Source organism: Eucyclogobius newberryi, unplaced genomic scaffold (assembly GCF_026437365.1).
Source record: "Eucyclogobius newberryi isolate DKJ021-1_F unplaced genomic scaffold, fEucNew1.0.hap1 SCAF_16, whole genome shotgun sequence".
NCBI classification, from domain to species: Eukaryota; Metazoa; Chordata; class Actinopteri; order Gobiiformes; family Gobiidae; genus Eucyclogobius; species Eucyclogobius newberryi.
Window position 1 is genome coordinate 26,954,332 of NW_027315790.1, and position 27,907 is coordinate 26,982,238.

Consider the following 27,907-nt stretch of genomic DNA (forward strand, 5'->3'; position numbering starts at 1 on the left):
GAGAGCGGGACGCGAGAACGAAGAGAGCGGGACGCGAGAGCGAAGAGAGCGGGACACGAGAGCGAAGAGAGCGGGACGCGAGAACGAAGAGAGCGGGACGCGAGAGCGAAGAGAGCGGGACACGAGAGTGAAGAGAGCGGGACGCGAGAGCGAAGAGAGCGGGACGCGAGAGCGAAGAGAGCGGGACACGAGAGAGAAGAGAGCGGGAAACGTGTGAGTGAAGGGAGCGAGACATGAGAGTGAAGAGAGGGGGACACGAGAGTGAAGAGAGCGGGACACAAGAGCGAAGAGAGCGGGACATGAGAGAGAAGAGAGCGAGACACGAGAGTGAAGAGAGCGGGACACGAGAGTGAAGAGAGCGGGACACGAGAGAGAAGAGAGCGGGACACGAGAGTGAAGAGAGCGGGACACGAGAGTGAAGAGAGCGGGACACGAGAGTGAAGAGAGCGGGACACGAGAGTGAAGAGAGCGGGACACGAGAGTGAAGAGAGCGGGACACGAGAGAGAAGAGAGCGGGACACGAGAGTGAAGAGAGCGGGACACGAGAGTGAAGAGAGCGGGACACGAGAGTGAAGAGAGCGGGACACGAGAGTGAAGAGAGCGGGACACGAGAGAGAAGAGAGCGAGACACGAGAGTGAAGAGAGCGGGACACGAGAGAGAAGAGAGCGGGACACGAGAGTGAAGAGAGCGGGACACGAGAGAGAAGAGAGCGGGACACGAGAGAGAAGAGAGCGGGACACGAGAGCGAAGAGAGCGGGACACGAGAGCGAAGAGAGCGGGACACGAGAGCGAAGAGAGCGGGACACGAGAGTGAAGAGAGCGGGACACGAGAGAGAAGAGAGCGGGACACGAGAGAGAAGAGAGCGGGACACGAGAGTGAAGAGAGCGGGACACGAGAGTGAAGAGAGCGGGACACGAGAGTGAAGAGAGCGGGACACGAGAGAGAAGAGAGCGGGACACGAGAGTGAAGAGAGCGGGACACGAGAGTGAAGAGAGCGGGACACGAGAGTGAAGAGAGCGGGACATGAGAGAGAAGAGAGCGAGACACGAGAGTGAAGAGAGCGGGACACGAGAGAGAAGAGAGCGGGACACGAGAGTGAAGAGAGCGGGACACGAGAGTGAAGAGAGCGGGACACGAGAGAGAAGAGAGCGGGACACGAGAGAGAAGAGAGCGGGACACGAGAGCGAAGAGAGCGGGACACGAGAGCGAAGAGAGCGGGACACGAGAGTGAAGAGAGCGGGACACATCATTATTATTATCATCATCACCATCATCGTCATTATTATTATTATCATAATCATTATTATCACGCGGGACACGAGAGTGAAGAGAGCGGGACACGAGAGTGAAGAGAGCGGGACACGAGAGTGAAGAGAGCGGGACGCGAGAGTGAAGAGAGCGGGACGCGAGAGTGAAGAGAGCGGGACATGAGAGAGAAGAGAGCGGAACACGAGAGCGAAGAGAGCGGGACACGAGAGTGAAGAGAGCGGAACACGAGAGTGAAGAGAGCGGGACACGAGAGAGAAGAGAGCGGGACACGAGAGCGAAGAGAGCGGGACACGAGAGCGAAGAGAGCGGGACACGAGAGAGAAGAGAGCGGGACACGAGAGTGAAGAGAGCGGGACACGAGAGCGAAGAGAGCGGGACATGAGAGAGAAGAGAGCGGGACACGAGAGCGAAGAAAGGGGGACACGAGAGTGAAGAGAGCGGGACACGAGAGTGAAGAGAGCGGGACACGAGAGTGAAGAGAACGGGACGCGAGAACGAAGAGAGCGGGACGCAAGAGCGAAGAGAGCGGGACACGAGAGCGAAGAGAGCGGGACGCGAGAACGAAGAGAGCGGGACGCGAGAGCGAAGAGAGCGGGACGCGAGAGAGAAGAGAGCGGGAAACGTGTGAGTGAAGGGAGCGAGACATGAGAGTGAAGAGAGGGGGACACGAGAGTGAAGAGAGCGGGACACAAGAGCGAAGAGAGCGGGACACGAGAGCGAAGAGAACGGAACACATCATTTCTATTGTACATTTAGGCTTTTTTAATGCATTTCAACCAGATAAAAGTTAAAAATATGCTGACTGACGGCTTCTAGATATAGATTACCGGTTTTTCCGGATTATAAGGTGAATTTGAAAGCCTTTAATTTTCTCAAAAAACAACAGTGCACTTTATATATGCAATAATATCTCACAGCAACTGCCAAAAGATAATGAAGATTCCGCGCATTCTGCATTATTAAAGTTCAATTGAGACTTTTTTTTGTTTTTTGTTTTGTTTTGTTTAATGCTCCTTATAGTCCTTTATATATGGAAAATGATCGAAAATAGACCATTTATTTACGTTGCACTTTATAATCAGTGCGCCTTATATTACAGAAAATATGGTATTTATGAATAAAGTGTATTATTGATGGTTTTGTATTGATTTTGATTTAATAACAGCACTGTCTTTGTTATAAAAGGTATTTTTTTACGTCTTAAAGAGTCTGCGTCGTCCAGATAACGATTACGATGATCAAAATAAGTTGTTAACAGTCTATTCTGATTAAACATTATGTAGTTATGAGTCAAAGTGAATAATATATTGCAAATTAACAGACAAATGAACCCTTTGTTTGTGTGGTTGTTTCCTAATGTAATATCTTAGTGCTAATTGCAACACAATCCATCACTTTACAGTTCATTTACAGCTATAATTCACAATATAAGACTAATAAAAGGCAGCGGTTGATATTTGGTTGCATTTTAAAACCACAGACACATATTTTACTGTAGAAATGTCATTTGAAGAGACGTATCCCACATTTGTTATTCCAATCCCCACAAAAGTGATTAATAAGTGTTCCGTTTGAAGTGGTTTTAGGCGACGCACTTCAAAGACATTCCCATTTGAGCAGATTTGTAGATGGAAAAAAAGTATTTGTAAAACTAATGTGAACCAATCTTTTATCTGACACATGATCAAGTGGAAACAAAACTATTCAATTTACCACAGAGGCTTTGATCACGGCGCAGCCACTTCCTGTTTAGACAAACCCAGACACAAGCTAACGCTCTGCAATCGTCGTCCCACTCTTGCTCTTTCCACTGGTTTCTACACTGTTTTAGAAGTGATTTAATACTTTTATTGTGTATTTTATCATCATCATCATCGTCATTATTATTATTATCATTATTATCATCATCATCATCATTATTATTATCATCATCATTATTATCATCATCATTATTATTATCATCATCACCATCATCGTCATTATTATTATTATCATTATTATCATCATCATCATCATCCTTATTATCATTATTATCATTATTATCATCATCATCATCATCATCATTATTATTATCATCATCACCATCGTCATCATCATCATCATCATCATTATTATTATCATCATCATTATTATTATCATCACCACCATCATCGTCATTATTATTATTATCATTATTATCATCATCATCATCATCATTATTATTATCATCATCATTATTATTATCATCATCATTATTATTATCATCATCACCATCATCGTCATTATTATTATTATCATAATCATTATTATCATCATCATCATCCTCATCATTATTATTATTATCATCATCATTATTATCATCATCATCATCATCATCATCATCATTGTTATTATTATTATTATCATTATTATATTCTAGTACCAGCTTTGAGCAAATAAAAATAAAGAAAAATGACCAGAAAATGAAGTTATTGATTCAGTCGCTTCTTTTGACTGAAAATCACTGCATTAGACACTTAACTCTAAAAATACATTTCCAAACAGGTGCCTCAATACTTTTACTTCACTAGATTATTGTATGTGATACTTTTACTTATAATTTGATGCAGATGATACAGGGCGTTACTGCTTTAGTCTGGTTATCTCCTAAAGTTAGTGTTGAATTCAGATCAAACTAAAGCTGAAGGTATTTTTCATGGAGAAAGGGTCTGATTAAGTTTTAAGTGATTAAGATTAAAAAAGTATTTTTCAAGCACAGAGGGTCTGCTTCAGATCGCTCAGGAAACGCTACAAGTTTATCAAATTATAAATACCTAGGTTTCCTTTTAGAACAGGGCTGTCTTTTAAACACAATTCATGCAGAAACAGACACAAACATTAAGATTGTATTTGTAATAAAGCCTGTTTTAGTGTGTCTGATTATGGCGATGTTCTTTACATGAACGCCACCGCTAAAGGTGTGAAATCCATATCACACTGGCTCACCCACCTGTGAACTCCGTCAGGTCGGGTTTGGGTGGAGGTGCAGAGGGGCGGGTCGTTATGAGGGGAACTCATCCAGTGACTGATCTGTGCTTTTAAATGTAAACTCTCTTTCCGTTGCCCCAGGTCACCCTTATGTACCAGTTCATGTATTATTGTAGTATAATCGCACAAAATCTTTATTATTTTTGTTTAATATTGTGTTCAACATGCCTGGTATTTGTTTTATTTTGCTGTCAAGGTCCTCCAGCCCCTACTTCTTCTTCACGTGTTTCCCTTGAAAAATTTGAGGGTCGTGACTTCCTCTTCCCTTTTAATATGTCCGTGCGGGGAAGAGGTCAGTCATCCCTCGTGTCGTCCTTCATGTTTTATAAGCTGTATATTGATTTAATTGTTGTTATATCCCTTTGAGTTTGGGTTGGATTTGCCTCGTGGCACGTGTAAACTTGTTTGGTGTTTTTCTGTTCACCAGTGACAAGAAAAAACGCATAAACTGTGTCTCGTGGCCACTCGACTGACACATCGATTCCATAACACAACGCAGGAACACTCCGGTCACACTTAGACAAGAGGTCTCGCTTCAAATCCAGACTCTGACGATTGACTGCATGTCTTCCCCTCTCTCGTCCCCCATTTCACCCTGTCCTCTCCCGTCTAATAGAACCTACTGCTTCGTGTGTGTGATTTGCTGTAGAAATTGTACGACTAAACTTCTCTCCTCGTCCCTTCACTGGTCTGGTATGTTGTTAATACAAGCATGAGGCCAATAGTTTGGAGATCCCTTCATATAAACTGAATTAAAGCTTGATTAAATCTCGGTGGGAGGCACTGACCTGAAGCGCCTCCAGGAAACGGAAGGAGCCGAGACGCCGGCCGCGAGGAACCAGGCAGAAGGTGGAGTTATGGAGCATTTCTTTGTAGTCGAATCTGAAACAGACAGAGAGAAAACAGGTTTATTAAAGGCTCGACAACATAGTAACACACAGCACACTGAACATAATACGCTTCACCAAACATTTAAAACGATTTTCTGGTCTAACGAAATGAGAAGAGAGAGGGTAGAGACATTCAGTCAAGCAAATACACATATTATACAACATTTGTATCGTTATTAGCCTTTAAACCTGCTCTTGAGGACCTCTCATTAGCATCTCATGTTTTAGAACTTAACATAATGTATCGACTGAAAGTACGCGTGACTTTCTATCTGTGAGGCGTTCCCTATTAGAACTCCATCTACTGGCCGCAGAGGGAAATACCATGGAGAAATCGAGAAAAGCTAGCTTTCCCTCAGCATACTAATCCAAGTACAGAGCTATAATGAACATGGTTTGACACAAGACATGCTCAGAACTATTCCGATGATGATTTACGGACTCAAAACTCTCGGAACTCTAACGCTAACGTCACAAATCTGGGAAACTTGAAACGGAGTGTTTTCTGAGGGAGAGGATTGATCAAACAAGCGTGAGTGAGGCTTAGGCGTAGGTTTTTGATGAAGGAACAACGTTTAAAGATGAAAAAAAAAAGTCAAATTAGCCTAATATGTGTCCTTTAAACCACTTGACACATGGTTAATAACGGTTATTTCACTTGTCAAGCCAAATTTTTTAATACTTTGTTGAATTTGGCAATGGATATCAAGTTATCAACTGTCAAAACCTGGTTGAAAGACAAATGCTTCAAACTCCTTCTAATTCAGACCATTAGTGACTCAGAACATAGAATAAGGCATGTTGAAGGCACAACTGAAGCGTCGTATCTTTGTTATCAGGCTTGTCCATCAATTATGTGTGTGTTTGGTATTCAAAGTGTATTCGAAACCAATTGTAAGGATTAAAAAGTAAATGTTAGCGGCTGGGTGGGCCCCCTGCTGTTCTGTGCGCCGCAGCGATTCCCCCCAAATCAAAAGAAGTGCTTTGATCAGTCACTAAACAAACTGATGCAATCGCCAAAGCGTTAAGCTCATTACGCCCCGACGCTGGAGTCACAGGCAAAGAAAACACGCGTGGAACAGAACATTTTCACCTCTCAAAAACAACTATTCACACAGGAAAGTACACGGAAACTGTATTTATATGTTAGAGACGTTAGATTAAACCCACGATTCACTCGCTCAATCTCGACTCCTTTTAGCTGCTGCTGCAAATATCGGTCGACCGATTAATCGACTTAACAACTAAAGGATTACAGCTCTAGTGGTTATAAGATGTATTGCTGCTGTGGATGATTGAATGAATGATGAGGTTAAATGAGTGTAAAAAGTACAGTAGATCAGAGTTTTTGTTCTATACAGCACATTTTCAATGCAATTTTAGCTTTTCACGTTCAATACTATTAAATCTGTCTTTCAGTATTAGGTTCATGAATAAGAAAAAAAATGTCAAATTTCCTCTTCCAGGGTCTGAATTCTGCTCCAAACCGAATACTTTCATTTTGTTAATATTAAAAACAAAAAAAGATTACGTTGTGTCAAATCTACCAAAACGTGTACAATTGCAATTATTGGTGTAATAAACAGCATATGTAACACAAAGCTTGTTGGTTTTAACTGTAATAAAGCCACACAGATATAATAACAACATTCCCACCAACTAAATAATGATTATATTTGTGGAAATGCATAATATTTGTGAGTTTATTACATGTAAAACAGAACTTTTTCCTTACATTTGCAATTTTTTTCATTTTTTTTTTCATTTGCAGAGCTGATTCCACCTGTTACACATGAGCGACACTCTTTGCGCGAAACAGAATAATCGCTCCTGTACTGACCCCTTGTGGCGGGAATCATGTACTACAATCCTGTCTCGCAATCGACCTGAGTAAATGTCACGAATCCAAAATAAAACCTCCACGATTCCCTGTTTTATCCCTTTCGTACGAGCCAAAACCCGACACATGGACCACGAGCGTAGTTTAAAATAGCCCTGAACATCGTGCACTGCAGCGTCTCGTACGTATTGACGGTGCAGTTCAATAAAAAACATGCCCGGCTTTAAGAATAGCCCCATAATGAAGTCTAGTGTTTCCGGGGGCTGCGGGTAAACGGAGTGCTCAGGCAGGAAATCGTTCATCGTTTAGCCCTCATCCATCGCGTCCGGGCCCCCAGATCCATGAGCCGTCCCGGGAAAGGTTATTGTCCCGCTCCACATGCACCACATGCACCGCCCCGCGCCCGTATTGACCAGGGACAGTGCTGAGGCGGCGGTCTGAGCGGGCGCACAGAACAAGGTAAGTAAGTAAACAAGGAAAGGACAAGCGGCGGCTCAAGACTTTCACCGCTCCTGGTCCAGAATGTGATGAAAGATCGGGACCGGTCGCTATGGCGTCGAGATCGAATCGATAATTGTGCTTGTTCAGGTCACAAGAAGGTCACGGGAATCGATAATTAACAATCGTGACAAGTTTAGAAGCAAAATGATGTATCTTTTGTTCGATCTATAGCCCATAAGATAGAGCTAGATGTAAAGAACTTTTGTTGTCATGTTTACCGTATTTTCCGCACTATAAGGGCATGAATGGTCTATTTATGATACTTTTTCAAAATGTGTACCACACTAAATCGCTTCGAGGTCAGAAAGCACAACTAGAATTAATCCATATACCGTATTTTCTGGACTATATATATATATATATATATATATATAAGTATAAGTCGCACCCTGGCCAAAACTATGTAAAAAGGTGCAATTATATACTTATATTTATACTTATATGCTTATACTTATACTCTGGAGCGACTTATTTTCACACTTGCAACCGCATTTCATACTCCAGTGTGACTTATATATGTTTTTTCTTCTCTATTATGCATTTTTTGACTGGTGCGACTTATAGTCCGGAAAATACGGTAACTTTATATTGTCTTTCAGAAAGTTACATTTCGAAAAGCCGCTCACAAAGGAACAGAGAATCAAAGCCAATCAAAGACGCGACAGTCTAAATAATCGTGAATAATCGTTAAATCGTGATGTTTTTTCACACAATAATTGTGACTTTAAAGTTTGATGGTGGAATCCATCACTGTCGCCAAAGAAATCTTCAAAGTTCACATTTCAAACACGTTCAGGAGAATCCACAAAAAACCCTGAAACATAACACATCATTTCAGAACATGTTTGAACTACAGTGTTTAAGCTTTTCATGCAGAATGACACTGGATATTTTTGTTTGCACAGGAAATTACGGTTCTTCAAAAATTGCAGCGTTGGAGATTTTTTAATTGCATCCGTTGCAAATCCAATTGCAGCCCTAGTCTAAAATCTGCGAAAATGAAGCTGATACTCATGAATACACAAATGGTTTTAATTAGGGCTGCAACGATTAACGGACTAATTGTGACCAGTCGATAATTGTAATCGTCCTCTGGATCAAACAGACGATTATATCAAAATGTCAAAAATATCATCAATAATACACTTTATTTGTAACCATTCTCCATCTACAATCCCTCAGGCAGCATTTGGAGATCTGTACCTGGTTGATAATTAAAAAATAATAGTCAACTACTTAAATAATTGTAATTCACAGCCTTGTTTTTAAATCACTAAAACAAATAATTTCAGGACGACTTTAAACACAAGCTGAACCTGTCATTTATTTGTGTTTGTTTATTTGTTTTCATGATTAATGTCACAAATTTACTGTATTTATGTCATAAGCTTTTGAAATATGTACAGCACTTTGGCAAAACCATAATAAAAAGTGAAAGAGTATTTTAAATGTGCTGCTGTTTATGACTGAAGCTCGACCTCGACGTTTTTTCCCTTTGCTCGTCTTGTACGCTGCATCTTTTTCTCCATAATTGCTTGTTTTTCTGAATATATTGAATATATTGTAAAGATTAAAAACTAAATATGTTTAAGAAGTCAAGCATTTAACCTTATTATAGAAAAGGCCAAGTTCTAATCTGTATCATAACCAAATTATCCTTAGCGTAACTGTCTTCTGCATAAACGTCCGGAGGAGAAATATCAACAATAGAATATGATTTTAATGTTTTAATGATTAAATAAGTCGTTTTTTTGCACACAGAGGGGAATCAGATCCTGTTCTCGTTTCGAATCATAAACTCTGCACCACCCAAAAAATGTAGAAAGAAAAAAAAAAAAAAAAAAACTGCTTTTCTTTACTAATTTTTGGATAAATTTCTACCGTATTTTCTGGACTATAAGTAGCACCAGCCAAAAAATGCAAAATAAGAAAGAAAAAAAACTGCTTTTCTTTACTAATGTTTGGAGAAATTTCTACTGTATTTTCTGGACTATAAGTCGCACTGGAGTATAAGTCACACCAGCCAAAAAATGCGTAATAGAGAAAAAAAAAACATATATAAGTCGCACTGGAGAATGAAATGCGGCTGCAAGTGTGAAAATAACAAATAATATCACATATAAGTCGCTCCGGAGTATAAGTATATAAGTATAAATATAAGTATAAGTCGCAACCCGGCCAAAACTATGAAAAAAGGTGCGACTTTTAGTCTGGAAAATACGATAACTCATCAACCCAGTCGTTCATGAATAATCGAGTCTGATCTCATTCCCTTTTCAACACAGAACGTCTCAGACATTTCTGGAAGGTTCCGCGGCTGAAGCTCGGCTCATTACTTCACATCGTGTCTCCGGTCGGATCCCGGTGCCGTTACCTGTCGCCTCCTCTCACGGGGAAGTTACGCCGTCGCTCAGAATCACACCTCGGTTTCGCGCCTTCGGAAAAGCGTTTCCTCTCGCTCTTTTGGGAAACTGACAGCCCTCGCACCGAGTCACCGTCACCTGCAGGTCGGTGATGGATCCGGCTGTCTGTGCCCAGTCTGGACTGAAGACGAGCGGCAGACGGAGATAAATGCGACGATTGTGAAGCGGTGCGTGGCGAGGGAGCGAAGCCTCGTTCAAGCTGTCGCAGAAGGTTATTTTGGACCGGTTTGGTTCCGGTTTGAGCCCGTTTGAGTCTGGTTTGGTCTTGTTCTAGTCCAGGTTGAGTCCCGGTTTTGATGTGTTTGTGCAAGTGGGAACCCAGTGATGTCAAGTTCAGGAGATTGAAAATGTCTTGAATTTTCTAACACTTTGTTCATGTGTTTGAAGGGTTTAAAAAAAAAATCCTGGTTTGAAAATTAATTAGCATTTTCCACTTGTCACTTGTCAATGTTATTTATTGAGAAAATAAAAAAACAGATGTATAATTCTGCCTCTCGACCTTGGAAAAAACATAAAATTAATGGTGCAAATTCATAATAACTTCACCTTCATCGACCTTAAAAAAAAAAAGCTTTATAATGAAAAAAATGTTTATCATGAATTCAGTAGTTACAGAGCCGGAATCATTTTTAATAAACTATTTGCTCATAATTAATTCATGCTTTGTTGAGTCAATTAAAAGTGGTTGTTTAAAATGTTGGAAAAAACGTCAAATGAATTGTACAAATTCACAATAACTTCAGCTTAATCGACCTTGAAAAAACATGGACAAAATGCTTTATAATGAAAAAATAAATGGATTAAGTACTAAGCACGAATCATTTTTAATAAACTATTTGCTCATAATTTTATTCATGCTTTGCTCATGCTTTGTTGAGTCCATTAAAAGTGGTTGTTTAAAGTGTTGCCCAATAAAAATGTACAAAAACAAAGCATTTGTGTGATTAAAAATGTCGATTTAGTAGAAGCAGTGAGTAACGTGGTAATGCCTTATAGATGAAACTCTGTGGCGTTAATTCACTTGCATCAGACGTTTTTAGCGTTCAAAAACACGTCTTAAACTTGAAATGTGTCTGATCACATGACCTGCTGCGCTCACTCTGTCCGAGCAGATTTAGACCATTTTAACAAGATCATTTCAACACAATTCGAGTCAGAGATGAAGTCCTCCTCCTCCTATTGTTGTTGTTGTTTTTCTCCGTCTCTCTGTCTGTGATCTTCGGTCTTAATGCCGTCTCTCGTAACCGTAGCGACCTTGACTGGTGGCAGACGTGCTGCTGCTGCTTCTGCTGCTTCTCCTCTGACTGTGTTTTGTTCTCCTCTTTGGCGAGTGGAGGTGTTAGTCCGTTAATGCACTGCAGGTCAAAGCGACAGGGATAGTTACGGCGCGTGTGTGGGAAGTTTCCCCGACGACCCGAGCGCGGTGTAAGACGGCACATACGGACAAAAAGAAGGCGAAACCGAGGAATATGAGCGGAAATCACGGACAAAAATGTGCTTTTTTCACATTTACATCTAAAAAACAGTACATTTCTATCAGTTGGAGGACCGTGGAGATGTGATATATTCAGTTTGGTGCAATATCAGTACTTTTGCGATACATTTGAGTGGGTTTTAAGTGCAGCTAGAGTCATTTCAAGGTCTTAAAAGCCCTCGTCTTGGTTTTAAATTCATCGGTGAATAGTCCAAATAGCCATTGTCTCCTCTGTTCTCGGACTGATTTGGTCGCTTTGATTCGTTTGATTGCAATGTCCGAAAGTTGTCCATCGACCAAATTAACAACATTAAATATAGGAGCGGGATTCGTCTTTGGAAAAGCGTTGTTTGGCCTCCGAGCGAGTCACGTTCTGTCATCTGTGCACGCATTGCCCTGTGGACGTTCTACAGCAGAGAAAGACCGTGCCAAACATAGTCAAAGTGAATGTTCCTAAACACAATGCGTGATCAGGAGGCAGCGGAGAAACGCAAGAGAAACCGGGAAACTAAAGAATACGGCGTCATCTTACAGGTCGATTAGTGTTTGGAGATCATAAAAAGCATTTCCTTTTCTGCCGTCAATCACAATTCAACCTAAATATACGCCAACTGAATCACTCTAACTTTGAACCTGGAGGAGACGCACGCAGCAGCTGTCCACAAACCAAAAGCGAAGGCGTAAAGTTCGACGTTGTTGCACACGTTAGATTCAGTGTACAAGATGCGTTCAGCCAACTCACTTGACACTGGGTGAAGCTCTAATGCGTCAATATGTTAAAAGATACAAACGGCATGTCTGCGCTTACATAAGCGTCTGTTGCACTTTAGAAATAGCCTCAGAAAGACACTGACTAATGAAAGGACGAGTGAAAGGACCCGACACGTTACTTAGTCCTGCCACAATGATCACCTGCCCGAGACGACCTGTTCTGAGTCAGGCTTTTAGATAGAGACCTGTCTTCCCGTATTTTGGACGAGGTATTTTAAAATGTGGACGGCCATTTTCAGTGCAGGGACGGCCATTTTATTAATAAATCTAAGAAAAAAAGGGAATATTATCATTAAATCGGGCCGGGAAGCATTTGACAGTAGTCCGCCATTACAGTTTATTGTTTACAAGTGACAATTTGCATGCTGCGCGCTGATTGGTTGACGAAATGTGTGTTCTTTGCTCTGATTGGCTGCCGAGCCGTGGTCCGGAGAATGCCGAAGCTACTCGTTTTATCGCTAGGTCGGCCCCCGAACCCTCGGACAATATTATTGGGACGGGGTGTTTCCAAATCCTATCCTCTTAGTCCCGCCACAACGATCACTCCCCGAGACGACCTGTTCCGATAAAAGTAACTTCTCTTGTTCCGTCGGAAGCCATCGCCGCGGTAACGACCCTGCACGGTTGCCCGGGGAACTTGCCATAAAGCTTCCTTCGTTATTGGCGTCTTAATTACAGGTGGCAGAGTGGAGCATCCTGGCAGAAGCGGTGCAGGGGCAGTGTCTTCAATAATAGACCCCATGCGGTGGTGATTGTGGGGCCGCAATTAGCCGCTGACTCCGCCCACTGGTCCATTGCACACCTCCGCTGCCCCCTGTGGTGAAGACACGTCGGAGCGTTTACCTGATTTTAGTCTGAATCTCTCCTGAAGGACGAGTCTGACACACGCGATGCAGAGGTCACGAGGTTTGGACCGTGCATTTAGCGAAAAGAACTAATAGTTTTATGAACTATACGAGGAAGTTGTGGACAAAATGATTAGCTTTAACACTCATAAAGTATTGGTACGTTGTCCTTTTTTCAGTTTTGCCCGGGGTGCGACTTATATGTAATATTATTTGTTATTTTCACACTTGCAACCGCATTTCTTATACTCCAGTGCGACTTATATATGTTTTTTTCTTCTCTATTATGCATTTTTTTGGCTGGTGTGACTTATACTCTGGAAAATACGGTACACAATACATCGCAAATGCTACAATTCGACAAACTAATGCATTATTATTAAACAAAGAAATGTCTGTTATCTAAAGTCAATTATAATATCTACAATCACTATTATCACTAAACCATCAAACTCATCACTGCACGCATCCTTTCATTTGTATTTTAACGTAATTTTACTTAACAAGGTAAAATTATGCATTTCAAGGTTGAAAAACTGCATTAAAATCTAAACTAAAACAAAAAAAAGGGAAAAAAACAGCTTTTATCTCAGTTAAATTTCCAAAACATCAAAACCTTTGCAACAATAAGCATAACCGCCCTGAAACCCACAGTCACTCCAGCCAAACGACACTTTGAACAGGATTCAGTGACATCTCAGAGTCATTTTGCCGGTCCAGTCTACTCCCAGTGCTTTAGATCCTCTTTCTTTCAGGTTGGTTAAGTGCTCACGGGGGGGGGGGGCTCTAGAAACACTAGAGATCTGGAAGCGGCGCAGTCCTGGTGCCAAACGCTCACCTCGGAAAACCAAAGAGTGTCAAGAGTCTGAAGGGGACGAGAAAGACGCCACGAGCCAAATTTAAAGCTTTGTTGTTGTCGTGCAATGTTTATATATATATATTACAGCGAACCGAACTGAAGCTAAAAACACACAAACAGACATAAATAAACCTTCCTGGACTTTTTCTATTACAAATGTTACAACAATGTCACTTCTGCTGCTGCTGCAACTAATTCTTTACCATTTTCATGATTACCATTTATGTAATTAGGCCTGTCACGATAATTGACTAAAAATGAAGGTTGGGACAATATTTTTCCGCTCAATATTTATCTCGTGTCCATTTTCTTTGCTCTAGAGGAGAAAGTGTTGTTATTTTATTAGATTAAAGCTGTAGAGGGAAAAATAGACAACATCTAACTGACAGTACGACTCGTTATAGAAACAGTAAGATTTAATTCCGCTATTTATCTGTTTCCGGTCATGTTTTTTTTAAATATACCGTATTTTCTGGACTATAAGTCGCACCAGCCAAAAAATGCATAATAGAGAATTAAAAAACATATATAAGTTGCTGGAGTATGAAATGCGATTGCAAGTGTGAGAATAACAAATAATATCACATTTAAGTCGCTCCGGGGTATAAGTATAAGTATAAATAGAAGTATAAGTATAAGTCGCACCCCGGTCAAAACTATGAAAAAAGGTGCGACTTATAGTCCAGAAAATACAGGTAATATATAATAATAAAGGGCTGATTATTCTGCTTTATGTTTTTTGTGTGTTAATTCAGTGACATGAAGTAGTTTGAATAACTATTTATTTTCCGTCGCAATATTCCTTAAACATTTTGTAAATTGCTAAAGAAGAAAGAAAATCCAGCAAATATTTCTCCAGGAAAGTTTTAGCCTGTGCTGAGGTTAAATACTAAACTAAATCTACCCAATTTTTGACTAAACTGCTGTATCAACAAAGCAAAAATATGCTTAAAATGAAGGAATAATAAAGTTTGGAATAATAAAGGAGTGTAACAGAAGGATAAAGACCAGACAAAACACGCTCTGAACATTAACAGCAGCCGACCGCATTTCTCTCCTCAAATTACTACGCCGACTAATTTACGGCCGCTACTCTTTTACCATTTCAAGCTCTCATTTCTGCGAGAAAAACTGAGAAAATAAACCGCGGAGGCGAGTTATTAATTATGCAGCGGGAGTGTCTTTAGCCGCGGCCGGCGTTTGAACTCCATCGCAGAAAAAGCCGAGCGAAGAACATCAAAGTTTTGTCTGGGCTTTTCTTGAAGTGGGGCGGAGCCGGGGTAATTGCGGTCAGATCGTCTGGCGGAGGACGGTCAGCGCCGCTTTATCTGGGAAAACAAGACGTCTCTGCAAAGAAAACACTCCGAGTCTAAATGAATAAGCACTCCGGGTGTAAAGGAGTACCGTGTGATTAATAATATGTATCTACCTGCGTTGCACCAATGAAATTTCCCCATGTGGGACAATAAAGGAATATCTTATCTTATCTTATCTTAGTCCGTTCAACGAGAAATACAGTAGATAAAGGCAAAGTGCATTTACGCAGGCTTTTAATTACAGTTAAGACGAGGCTTTATATTTAAGCTTTATTACTCTTTATTCTATTGTGAGCTCAACACTGCGTAATGGCTTTGAACAAAAACAGATAAAGAAGCAGTTTTAATGATGTATGTTAATGGGTTTTGATGATAAGTAAAGAAAATCTGAAGAAATAACCACTGATCATGATGTATTTGGACTTTCCATGACAAGATACGGCACAAACAAACAGTAGGTGAAGTGATTGTGTTTGTACTGTTATGTTATGTGTTATATGGAGGACTTTATCTAGATTTATAGGCAATTCGCTCCAGCGTAAGTTCAAGAACTCGATCACCGTCTGCATTTCCCAGGTACGTTACATACATCGACGGTCGAGAGAAGAAGCTTTTTAGGTTGTAATTCAGTCCAACAGGAAGCCATGTACTTTATTATCGACTAAATGTGTATTTTAGTTGAGATATTCCGCCAAAAAATTGTGTTCTTTCAATTCACGATCAATTTCTTGTGAAAATTTGGCCTTTGAACAAACGTTTCATGAGCATAAACCACAAAAAAAGTCAAGTTTCTTCCTACAAAGTCTGCTCCAAACCACATTATTTGATTGACGAGGGATCGAACGTGGACGATAAACAGACACATTTCTTCTCATCAATGACGATTTCTTAACAACTGGATCTCCGTCTGGTTAAAGATGTATTAAAGCTAATATGTCCGTGGGGAGGCTAAAGCTAACGTCACACGAGCTGTAGATTCATAAAGTCTAAGGGGAGGCTAAAGCTAACGTCACACGAGCTGTAGATTCATAACGTCTGTGGGGAGGCTAAAGCTAACGTCACACGAGCTGTAGATTCATAACGTCTGTGGGGAGGCTAAAGCTAACGTCACACGAGCTGTAGATTCATAACGTCTGTGGGGAGGCTAAAGCTAACGTCACACGAGCTGTAGATTCATAAAGTCTAAGGGGAGGCTAAAGCTAACGTCACACGAGCTGTAGATTCATAACGTCTGTGGGGAGGCTAAAGCTAACGTCACACGAGCTGTAGATTCATAAAGTCTAAGGGGAGGCTAAAGCTAACGTCACACGAGCTGTAGATTCATAACGTCTGTGGGGAGGCTAAAGCTAACGTCACACGAGCTGTAGATTCATAACGTCTGTGGGGAGGCTAAAGCTAACGTCACACGAGCTGTAGATTCATAACGTCTGTGGGGAGGCTAAAGCTAACGTCACACGAGCTGTAGATTCATAAAGTCTAAGGGGAGGCTAAAGCTAATGTCACACAAGCTGTAGATTCATAAAGTCTGTGGGGAGGCTAAAGCTAACGTCACACAAGCTGTAGATTCATAACGTCTGTGGGGAGGCTAAAGCTAACGTCACACGAGCTGTAGATTCATAACGTCTGTGGGGAGGCTAAAGCTAACATCACACGAGCTGTAGATTCATAATGTCTGTGGGGAGGCTAAAGCTAACGTCACACGAGCTGTAGATTCATAAAGTCTAAGGGGAGGCTAAAGCTAACGTCACACAAGCTGTAGATTCATAAAGTCTGTGGGGAGGCTAAAGCTAACGTCACACGAGCTGTAGATTCATAACGTCTAAGGGGAGGCTAAAGCTAACGTCACACGAGCTGTAGATTCATAAAGTCTATGGGGAGGCTAAAGCTAACGTCACACAAGCTGTAGATTCATAACGTCTGTGGGGAGGCTAAAGCTAACGTCACACGAGCTGTAGATTCATAACGTCTGTGGGGAGGCTAAAGCTAACATCACACGAGCTGTAGATTCATAATGTCTGTGGGGAGGCTAAAGCTAACGTCACACGAGCTGTAGATTCATAAAGTCTAAGGGGAGGCTAAAGCTAACGTCACACAAGCTGTAGATTCATAAAGTCTGTGGGGAGGCTAAAGCTAACGTCACACGAGCTGTAGATTCATAACGTCTAAGGGGAGGCTAAAGCTAACGTCACACGAGCTGTAGATTCATAAAGTCTATGGGGAGGTTAATGCTAACGTCACACGAGCTGTAGATTCATAAAGTCTAAGGGGAGGCTAAAGCTAACGTCACACGAGCTGTAGATTCATAAAGTCTATGGGAAGGCTAAAGCTAACGTCACACGAGCTAACATCACTTCTTTGATGCATCCTTAATATTGAGCGGAGTGAACATATGGTGGGCTCATCCAGATGCTGGTGTCTGTCTACATCCCTCCTCTGCCATCGTACGCACGCGTCCAATTCATTTTGCTAATTAGCTCTCATCAGCCGGCTTATGCTAGCCCCAATTAGCTCCGGAGAATGAGAACGATGCCAAGGTCCAGTCGGCTAAACAAACAACAGTTTGTGGTCCAATAAACCAGGTCTCAAAAGGGTTTAATGTAAGGATCAATGTGAGCGTGGTGCATGGCAGACCCTGGTGGCTGAAGGGCGCCACTGCAGCAATAAAGAAACAAGACAAAACTATAGGTGCTCTTCACACATAACACATAATAATCAGAAAAAACAATCATTAGATCTCATTTCTGGTGTGTTTACATGTACAAGAGAAATCTGATCATCATTTAATCAATAGACTTTTAGAACGTCTGGTATTTGGAAGACAAAGCACAATCAATCAACATTTTTCTCCTAAACGTTTGTCTTTGAACAACATTCCTGCGCAGGTCTGAACAATCCGAAAGAAATCCATATACTCGCATCAGATGTAATATTTCAATAATCTGACAACTCCAGAATCAGATCATATTTCTCGTGTGAATGTAAACATAGTCAACGCTACAGAATACATTGGAATGAAAGAATAATCATCTTCAATGGCGAGTCGAGGCCCAAAAATCGAAGTGTGAGACATCTTAAGGTGCAATACGCAACATTTCTGGACATGCCACCAGCTCGTCTCCATGGAGATGTTATTGCTCTGCATGGAATGTTTCACAGTACGGCTTTAAACACATCCATCGAGCGTTTGTTTCATTCCGGGTGCTTTCATTGCTCGGGAATACCTTGAAATACCTGCATTCTTTCTGTGATAAATCTGACGCATAACTTGGCCCGTTGGCGTGGCCCGCTCGTCTCCATGGAGATACACAAGTAAACAGTGCACGTTTAGAGAAGACTAGTTTGACTGAGAGCTGTCCTCGCCCTCTGGCCTGGTCTGGTTTAGTCTGCTGTCGTGGGCTGTGGAGTTAAATGGGGCATTGGTCATAAAACATGCATGGAAAGTCATGGAAAGTCTGAGGTAAGAGCGGCTGCTGCTGCTTTATTAATAAAATGAACAGAGGGCATTTGGTAACTGTGAATACCTAACGTTTGAGCTCATGGTTCAGGCAAGAAACACGTAGAACCAGCCCACTGCGGGAAAAAAGGGAAAAAGCTGCTCCTTCCATAATGTCAAGTCACTATTAGAGTAATTTTATGACTTAGTAGCTCACTTAAAAGGGACTAATTACATTGGAATGTAATGAAAAAGTATTAAAAGTGAAGAGTTGTGCAATAAAAGAGATTAGAAAAGTGGTTATTTCATTCTGACCATGTCCCTATACATAAAAATAAATAGATAATACAATAAAAAATAAAATAAAAAATACATAAATAAAATTAAAATAAATAAAATAAATAAAATAAATAAAATAAATAAAATAAATAAAATAAATAAAATAAATAAAATAAATAAAATAAATAAAATGTTGGTTTGTTTGGTTACAAAAATGAGGTTTTAAATGGGGAAAACTGTGACAAAAAATATTTTAATAGGGTTATTTGTTGTGCATGTAGTTAAGCATCAACTATAGTGGATATATAGCATCAAAACTGGTTCAGTATATTGGTAAGACATTTTTTATTCGTTTCATTATTTTTTGTGGTGAAGAAGACTTTTTACTTCAAGTTGCCAGAGCCTGTTCTTGAAGCCAGGTTTGCTAAAGCTATACGTAGGCGGTTTCTAACATGCTAAAATAAAAGAGCATGCAGACAATGGGTAACCAGTGCTAAACAGATCCGGAATGACAGTGAAACATCCATCAGAGCAAATGTGGGCAGCCTGAAACCAGTGACAGATGTTTACACAGATGCGAGTGAGAATCCACTGAAATCTGCTCACAGCTCTGTGCCATTACAAATGCATCAGGCACATGCTGCGTTCTGCTTTGCAATGTTTTTATGAGACGTGGTAAAAAGTCGCGGTGCACAATTTGTGTTAGATTTAAGTCTATTTCCGTGGCATGTTTCTATTCTCCTGCTGTTCTTGAATTGTGCATTTTAACACTGGAATTTCCCTGTTGTGGGACAGATAAAGGTTTCCTTATCTTATCTGAACAAATGCCTATTCCCCCGATTATGGGTCTAAAGCTATGTCAGGGAAAACAGAGATATACACGGAGGCTCTTCCATGCAGCCTCTCGTGGAAAAAAATGTGTCTATATAGCCAAGAGTGAGAAGAATGTATGACCTTTCTTCATCTTTATTAATATTTATTTAAACATCATGACCTGCAATGTCATATAGGTTCTCAATAAATGCACATTATATATATCCCGGCGAAGTTACAGGTCGGATCTGTGTTTTTCAATTTTTGCTTGAAATAAAACACTCGTAATTGAATAAATGCAAGTTAGGCACTGAAATTCAGGTTCACAATCCGCCTTAAATCCTCATCTAAACGCCACAAATCACCAGTTGAAAACAGTGAGGTAAAACATTTAAGAAGATGAAAGAACAGTGTTAAAAAGGCCCTATTGAAAGAGACTGTCATGCTGGCCCTTTAAGGGGCGGAGCCTAGACCATCGAAACCGAAAGGAGCAAGCTGCGTGAGGAGAGAGAGAGAGAGGAAAAGAGTTTGGAGACGGAGTTTGCCATCGCGGTTTATCAGAGTTTTTAGTTGAATGTAGTAGTTTGTTTGCATCCCAAGTTCAGTATTGTGTGCATGACAGAAGACCACACACATACCACCTGTGCAATCAAACTGTAAAGAATAATTGAAGATATCAATAAACCACCCTCAAGTAAAGAGCGACTCTTCATTTGAGCTCTAACCGGGCTCACCACAGTGATTCGTCAGCCCACACCAGCACAATAATTTAAAACCCATCTTTTAAGCAGTTTGAAAAGAGGCATTTTTTTTAAAGAAAGAAAACCCTACTTTAAATCGGATAAATAACAAACAGCGGTCTGATAAAAAACCTCCCCTCAGTCTACAACAGCCTCATAAGACCGTGGAAGAAAACAAACCAATCAAACGCTAATGTGGTACTTGACGCTGCCTTTTCTACCACATCCAAGCAGAAGCCGGACCATCCACTAGAAAAACTGCCAGGGAATTGCACAAATGCTACAAACCACTTTCTCCTGCAGGTTTGATTCGCCCCGTGCTCTCGTCGGCCCGTGTCTCCATTACCGTCGGTGCGGGGCTAAGTACATGTGTGCAGTGCCTCTGCGATATCTCGGTGACAGTGGAGAGTCGGCCTGAGGAACCTGACACAGTTTGAGTTGAAGCTCTGTCTCCGCACGGCGTTAACAGGACGAAAGGATCAGATACAAGCGGCCCAAATGTGACAGGCTGTTCTGCTCCGTCAAAGAGGATTTCTGCAGCCGGGGAAACGCCGACTGATAGCTACATGTATAATGTATGTTCCATTCACTTTTCCCTCCACTTTTGGCTTGGATATAATGTGATGTATCTTTCATGGAGCATCCCGGAGCTGAAGGACTCTGCTTTGGGCAACGAATGAATACAACACACGCGCTTTGACGGGATACAAACTGGTGTTGTCGTGATACAACAATTTCAAACTACATTTTTATACAATGGAAGAGGCTTGATATTACAGTTTCTTGAAAGGGCCCATTAACTTTTCTTTTGAGGGTCCGCTACCTGTTGGTCTGCATGATAAGATAAGATAAGATATTCCTTTATTGTACCACATGGGGAAATTTCATTGGTGAATATATCATTGCTTTGTTTAAAATGTCCCATAATATGACACATTACAGGTCAACTCTGTGGAGAGGCAAGCCAACACAGTGAGTCAGCAGGTTTTTAAAGGTATTTTAAGCATAAAAAACACCTGTAATGAGAGTAAATTATAGAGTTGAATGCCATATTGTGGAAATTCAAGGAAAAGCATGAACCTCACTAGCCGCATATCCTCACCCAGCATCATGTTCTAAAATGATCTGATTTCCGTGGGTTTCAGAATAATGAAAGTGTAGGACAGCTGCAATAGCATTTGACAATTTAATACTAAATATTATAGCTTTTGAATGGTAAAAAAAATCCTCAAAATGTCGCCTAAAACAAGAAGATGAAACTTATGAACAGATGAAAGACCTTCTTCTCAGGAAAAGCCAATTTATGTCCTTATTATGTGATTTAGTTATTTGTTCAAGTGAGTATTTATATCAGTTTTAGTATGGATTTTGTTGCTTTTTTATTTTTAATACATTTGCAAATAATTATAAAAATATTCTTTCAAGTGGTCATTATGGGGTATTTTCTGTAGAATTTTGAGGCATATAGTGAATTTAATCCTTTTTGGAACGAGGCCATGACATAACATAACAAAATGTGGAAAAAGTGACTGAATACATTCCGTTTGCACCGCATCCCCACCTTCGACCCCTTACAGCAATATCATAAAACATGAAAGACTGGAAGATTTTGCAGGTCCTTATAGTGATATTCAGCTGCGTTCTTTCCCAGTGCGTCCGTCCGCAGGTGCTCGGAAACCCGTCCGAGCGCCCATCCAAACGCACGGCGCTCACAGTTGCGCTCGCTCCGCTCTTCGCAAACGTCCAAATCAGTAGAAGTAAGCATCCTCTCCTCAGCCTCCAGCTGGCCTCGCACCCCTTCAAACACGAGAGCCTGAATATTTTACCAACAGCCCGATAACAAGGCGTCGTCCCGCTGAGATAGTAATGCTCGGCGACGCCTTTATCCGTGCAATCTTTTCAATTTGTCCGCACGGATTCTTCTACCCCTGCCGACAGATGGAGGGAGCTTTTCAGATACGTTCAGTGACTGAGGAGAGCGAGTCCCAAAAGCAGCAGCACCAGCAGCAGCAGCAGCAGCAGCAGCAGCAGCAGCAGCAGCAGCAGCAGCAGCAGCAGCAGCAGCAGACAGGTCTCACGGGAGCAACTGTGAGGTGCGTTTCAGACCACTGCACACACAGGAAGTGCTTTAATGGAGCGAAAACACTACGGACACAGTCAATATTACATGGACTCGCCATTTTGATACTGAGAAAAAGGCTTGATACCTGATACTGATGATGATACTGATGACGATACTGATGACGATACTGATGATGATACTGATGACGATACTGATGACGATACTGATGATGATACTGATGATGATACTGATGACGATACTGATGACGATACTGATGACGATACTGATGACGATACTGATGATGATACTGATGATGATACTGATGACGATACTGATGACGATACTGATGACGATACTGATGACGATACTGATGACGATACTGATGACGATACTGATGACGATACTGATGATGATACTGATGACGATACTGATGACGATACTGATGATGATACTGATGATGATACTGATGACGATACTGATGACGATACTGATGATGATACTGATGATGATACTGATGACGATACTGATGACGATACTGATGACGATACTGATGATGATACTGATGATGATACTGATGACGATACTGATGACGATACTGATGACGATACTGATGACGATACTGATGACGATACTGATGACGATACTGATGACGATACTGATGATGATACTGATGATGATACTGATGACGATACTGATGACGATACTGATGATGATACTGATGATGATACTGATGATACTGATAATGATACTGATGATACTGATGATGATACGGATGATACTGATGATACGGATACGGATAATGATACTGATGATGATACTGATGACGATACTGATGACGATACTGATGCCGATACTGATGACGATACTGATGACGATACTGATGATGATACTGATGATGATACTGATGATACTGATAATGATACTGATGATACTGATGATGATACGGATAATGATACTGATGATGATACTGATAACGATACTGATGACGATACTGATGATGATACTGATAAGATTAGATAACATAATCCTTTACTGTCCCACATGGGGAAATTTCATTGGTGCAACGCAGGTAGATGACGATACTGATGACGATACTGATGATGATACTGATGATGATACTGATGATGATGATGATACTGATGATGATACTGATGATGATACTGATGACGATACTGATGACGATACTGATGATGATACTGATGACGATACTGATGACGATACTGATGACGATACTGATGACGATACTGATGACGATACTGATGATGATACTAATGATGATACTGATGATGATACTGATGATACTGATAATGATACTGATGATACTGATGATGATACGGATAATGATACTGATGATGATACTGATGACGATACTGATGACGATACTGATGATGATACTGATGACGATACTGATGACGATACTGATGATGATACTGATGACGATACTGATGACGATACTGATGATGATACTGATGACGATACTGATGATGATACTGATGATGATACTGATGATGATACTGATGATGATGATACTGATGATGATAGTGATGGTGATATGGATGATGATGATGATGATACTGATGACGATACTGATGAGGATACTGATGAGGATACTGACAATGATACTGACGATGATACTAATAATGATACTAACGATGATACTGATGACGATATTGACAATGATACTGATGATGATACTGATAATGATACTGATGATGATACTGATGATGATACTGATGATGATACTGATATTATTCAAAATATTTCTTTAGACAATAGAATAATAGCAATTTTCAACTCAAATGAACAGTTATAATATATTATTTTTCTATATAAGTCTATTCTAAAAAATATCCAGGAAAGGTCCAACTTACTTTAATTATTATTATTAATTTTTTTAATGAGTTGCTATTTTTGAAGTTCAGTTTTAGGTTAAATTAGTGTCTGGGTATAGATTTATTTGACAAGCCTCATTATGGGGCTAATTAGCAGTGCAGAATATCAATGTTGTTTTGAAGATATGCAAATATATCGTAAAAAAAAAAAAAACTGAGCTGATCAAAAATTATGCTGGAAACGTTCGGATAAGAATTTTGTGATTTTGTGCTTTACAGACATTTCACATTTGTCTGATAATTAAACCTCAACTCTGACGCGAGATATTCATTTTTGTCAATATAACTAATAACTAATAGTGGAATAGGATATAAAAAAATAAAGAAAGTTGTGCTCAAACCCCAAACCTTAACCAACAAACCTGTTACTAAACCTACTTTTAATCTGATTGAGAAATAATGTCAAAAAGGAACATTTGCTAGCGAAGCACCAACGTAAAAATGTTTGTCGGAATTGTATTGGGGACAAACTGTGCCGGTCTGAACTCTGAAACATAAATCAAAAGCATCACAAAAACGGTATTTGTTATATTTTCTTTTCATTTTTTAACATTTGAAGAAAAATCCCAATATAAATGTAGCTTTGGTAAATGTCCAGAGCAATTATGTCAGTCATTGAATCGCTTACAGCAGTGAAATGAAGTGCCCTGGTCACAGATTAGTCCCAGCCAGCTGTGGCCCCCTTCAGAGGCCCCTGGGAGACCCCTATTTTTATTCTGCACGATGATCCCTGTGCGCCGGGGAGTGTCAGATTTAGATATGCACAGACAAGCTCCACAGATACTGCAGAACGTTTCATATCACACTGACAAATCTACACGGGAAAACCTATTGTCACTTTCAGCATGACTCACACGCTCAGCTTTTCCCTCCGTCACTACGACAACAGGATCAGTCCCTCTGCTCAGTGCCTTTTTGATCACTTCTGCTCGGCCCCGTCCCAATAACGGTGACGATAACGTTAATTCTGACTGCATATCGACATATGGTTCAATAAATGGAAGCTGAGTGAAAGATGTAAGATTTTCTGTAGCTTATCAACATTTGATTTATAGGTCTCCAAATCTCAATGAGACTTCTAAATATAGGTTGAACAAAAAATAACTGTATTTAAGTGTTTTATCCTGCTATTGTATGTATTGTATATATTGTGTGTATTGTGTTTATTGTATTCATTTTTATTGTATTGTATTGTATTTTATGTATTGTATTTCATTTATTTCATTTATTTCATTTATTTCATTTATTTCATTTATTTCATTTATTTCACTTATTTCATTTATTTATGTTGTTTATTTTATTTATTACATGTATTTCATGTATGTATTTAATGTATCTAATTTATTTATTTTATTTATTTATTTTGTTTATTGCAGCTCATGTTTTTTTTTATGATATTGTTCATTTAATGGAGTGATCCTGCGTTTGGGTTATTGTGTCAGTCACATAAAGTAGTTTCAATGTTAGCGTTTATCTGAATATTTTCTGTTCTGTTGTTACGGTGACAGGCCAAACGTCTGCTGTGGCGTTCACACAGGTGATGCTTGACATTAGTTTAGTCCAGGTTCATGTCTGGTTCCTGGTTTAGTTGCGTATGGACCATGGACCATGTTTAGTCCTGAATTTGAGTATTTTCTATAGTACTATTTATGTTTTAGGCCTGAACTTGGATAAATGAGCAAAATACTGACAAATAGCAATGCAGAGAACCATTAACTCTGGTTTGGTCTCTTAAAAAACACTATAATATACAATGATTAGGTAAAACTAATGATAAAAGCCATGTCATTTTAACATAATGCTGTTTAGTTCACCATTATATAACATCCAAGTAAACAAATTCAAAAGGAAACATCTTTACAAACCTTTTTTCCCCCAACTAAAAGCAAAAAACCCCAAAATGGCCTTTGAAAAACTCTCTCCATGACGAGCGTATGAACCAAACAATCATCTTATCTCTGCCAAAGCGCTCTCTGAATAAATCTACCCACAATGCCATTCCGGTTTTGTTGGCGCGTGTCCCTTTGAGGCCGGTATTAAAATGCACACGTCCCTCGCTAACCCCTGCGTCTCCGAAAGGCAGCGCTGGCATTAGCTGGTCCCATCTGTCGGAAACATGGGGTCCAGCTCCGCCCCGGTCCACGAGCACCAACTTCATCGGACCTGATTTCATGTGTGCAAACGGAGTCTAATGTCATCTCTCCACAAGACGCGCTAATGCAGAATAAAGAGCCGGTTACACGCCGCCACCTGCGTCCAAAACGCGGCAGGAATACGCAGGATTTGTGCGCATATATTAGGCTGTGTGGAAGTAGAAGAAGAAATCACCTATTGTTACATTTTAAGGCTTTTAAGAATGATAACGTGATGGCAAGTGTTGTACATTTTTAGCAAACAACAAAATGTCCTGCTTTTGTTGACAATTTATAAACCTGTAACTTCAAGTAACTTCATGTTGTGAAAAGCATGTACCGTATTATCCGGACTATAAGTCGCACCTTTTTTCATAGTTTGGCCGGGGTGCGACTTATACTCCAGAGCGACTTATATGTGACATTATTAGTTATTTTCACATGACAACCACAAGAGGGCGCTCTAGGCTCTAAGCGACGCAGAAGAAGAATCTGCACTTCCTCTTCCTCTGGAGTTTGTGGAGTTGTTTAGAAGTGACACAGAGGAAGAAGAATTCAATGGATTTAGTGATTTGGGGTAAAACTGATGCTTTGGTAAACTTGTTAGCATGTTCTTTATGCTATAGTTATCTGAATAACTGTTCATATGTCACGTTAACATACCAGACACTTACCACAGTTCTGTCTGTGCCTCATGTAGCTGAAGGTGTTAGCGTTAGCACACGTACACCTATTCACCATGTTCTTTAATCTGTTATTATTTTAAACTGCATTTCAAGATTAAATGTCTGTTCTTGGTCTTGGAATTTATCAAATAAATTTCCCCCCAAAAATGCTACTTATATATGTTTTTTTCTTCTATATTATGCATTTTGGCTGGTGCAACTTATAGTCCGGAAAATACAGTACTTGTTCTACTACTACTACTTTTCTCAAAGGTTTTTTGTCTGTTTGAAATATGGACTTGAAAAACTACAATTCCAATGCTTGTCAAATATTAAATCATAATTAGATCAGCCCTTTTTTAATGACATTTTTTGCTTCACTTTCAACATTAAAACAAACAACAACAAAATGACCTGCACAATTTCTCTTTTCCCTCTTTCTGTGTTTTCCACCGAGAACAAAGAACACTTGCCCTACACTACATGAGAATTTCCCCCATAACGCATACAATATTCATCCGTGTGGCGTTATCAAATATGCATGTGTGTGATGTATGGACGCCCGTGTCTGCTCCGCTCAGACTCTGCCTATTACAGAAATCATTTGAGCTTGACAGGGGCATCAAACGCCGGGTGTATCATCACTCCGGGACGTGTGTGTGTGTGTGCGAGGGGCAGTCTCGCTCGCCCCCGGC

The 27,907-nt window shown here is 40.4% G+C and overlaps 1 protein-coding gene across 1 annotated transcript in view; it reads right to left on the reverse strand.

Annotated features, from left to right (window-relative positions):
• ext1b (exostosin glycosyltransferase 1b) overlaps positions 1 to 27,907 on the reverse strand; it is a 210,425-nt gene that overhangs the window by 51,467 nt on the left and 131,051 nt on the right. The window contains 1 exon segment of the mRNA XM_072448180.1: positions 5,066 to 5,159. Within this exon segment, the coding sequence (XP_072304281.1) occupies positions 5,066 to 5,159 (94 nt within the window).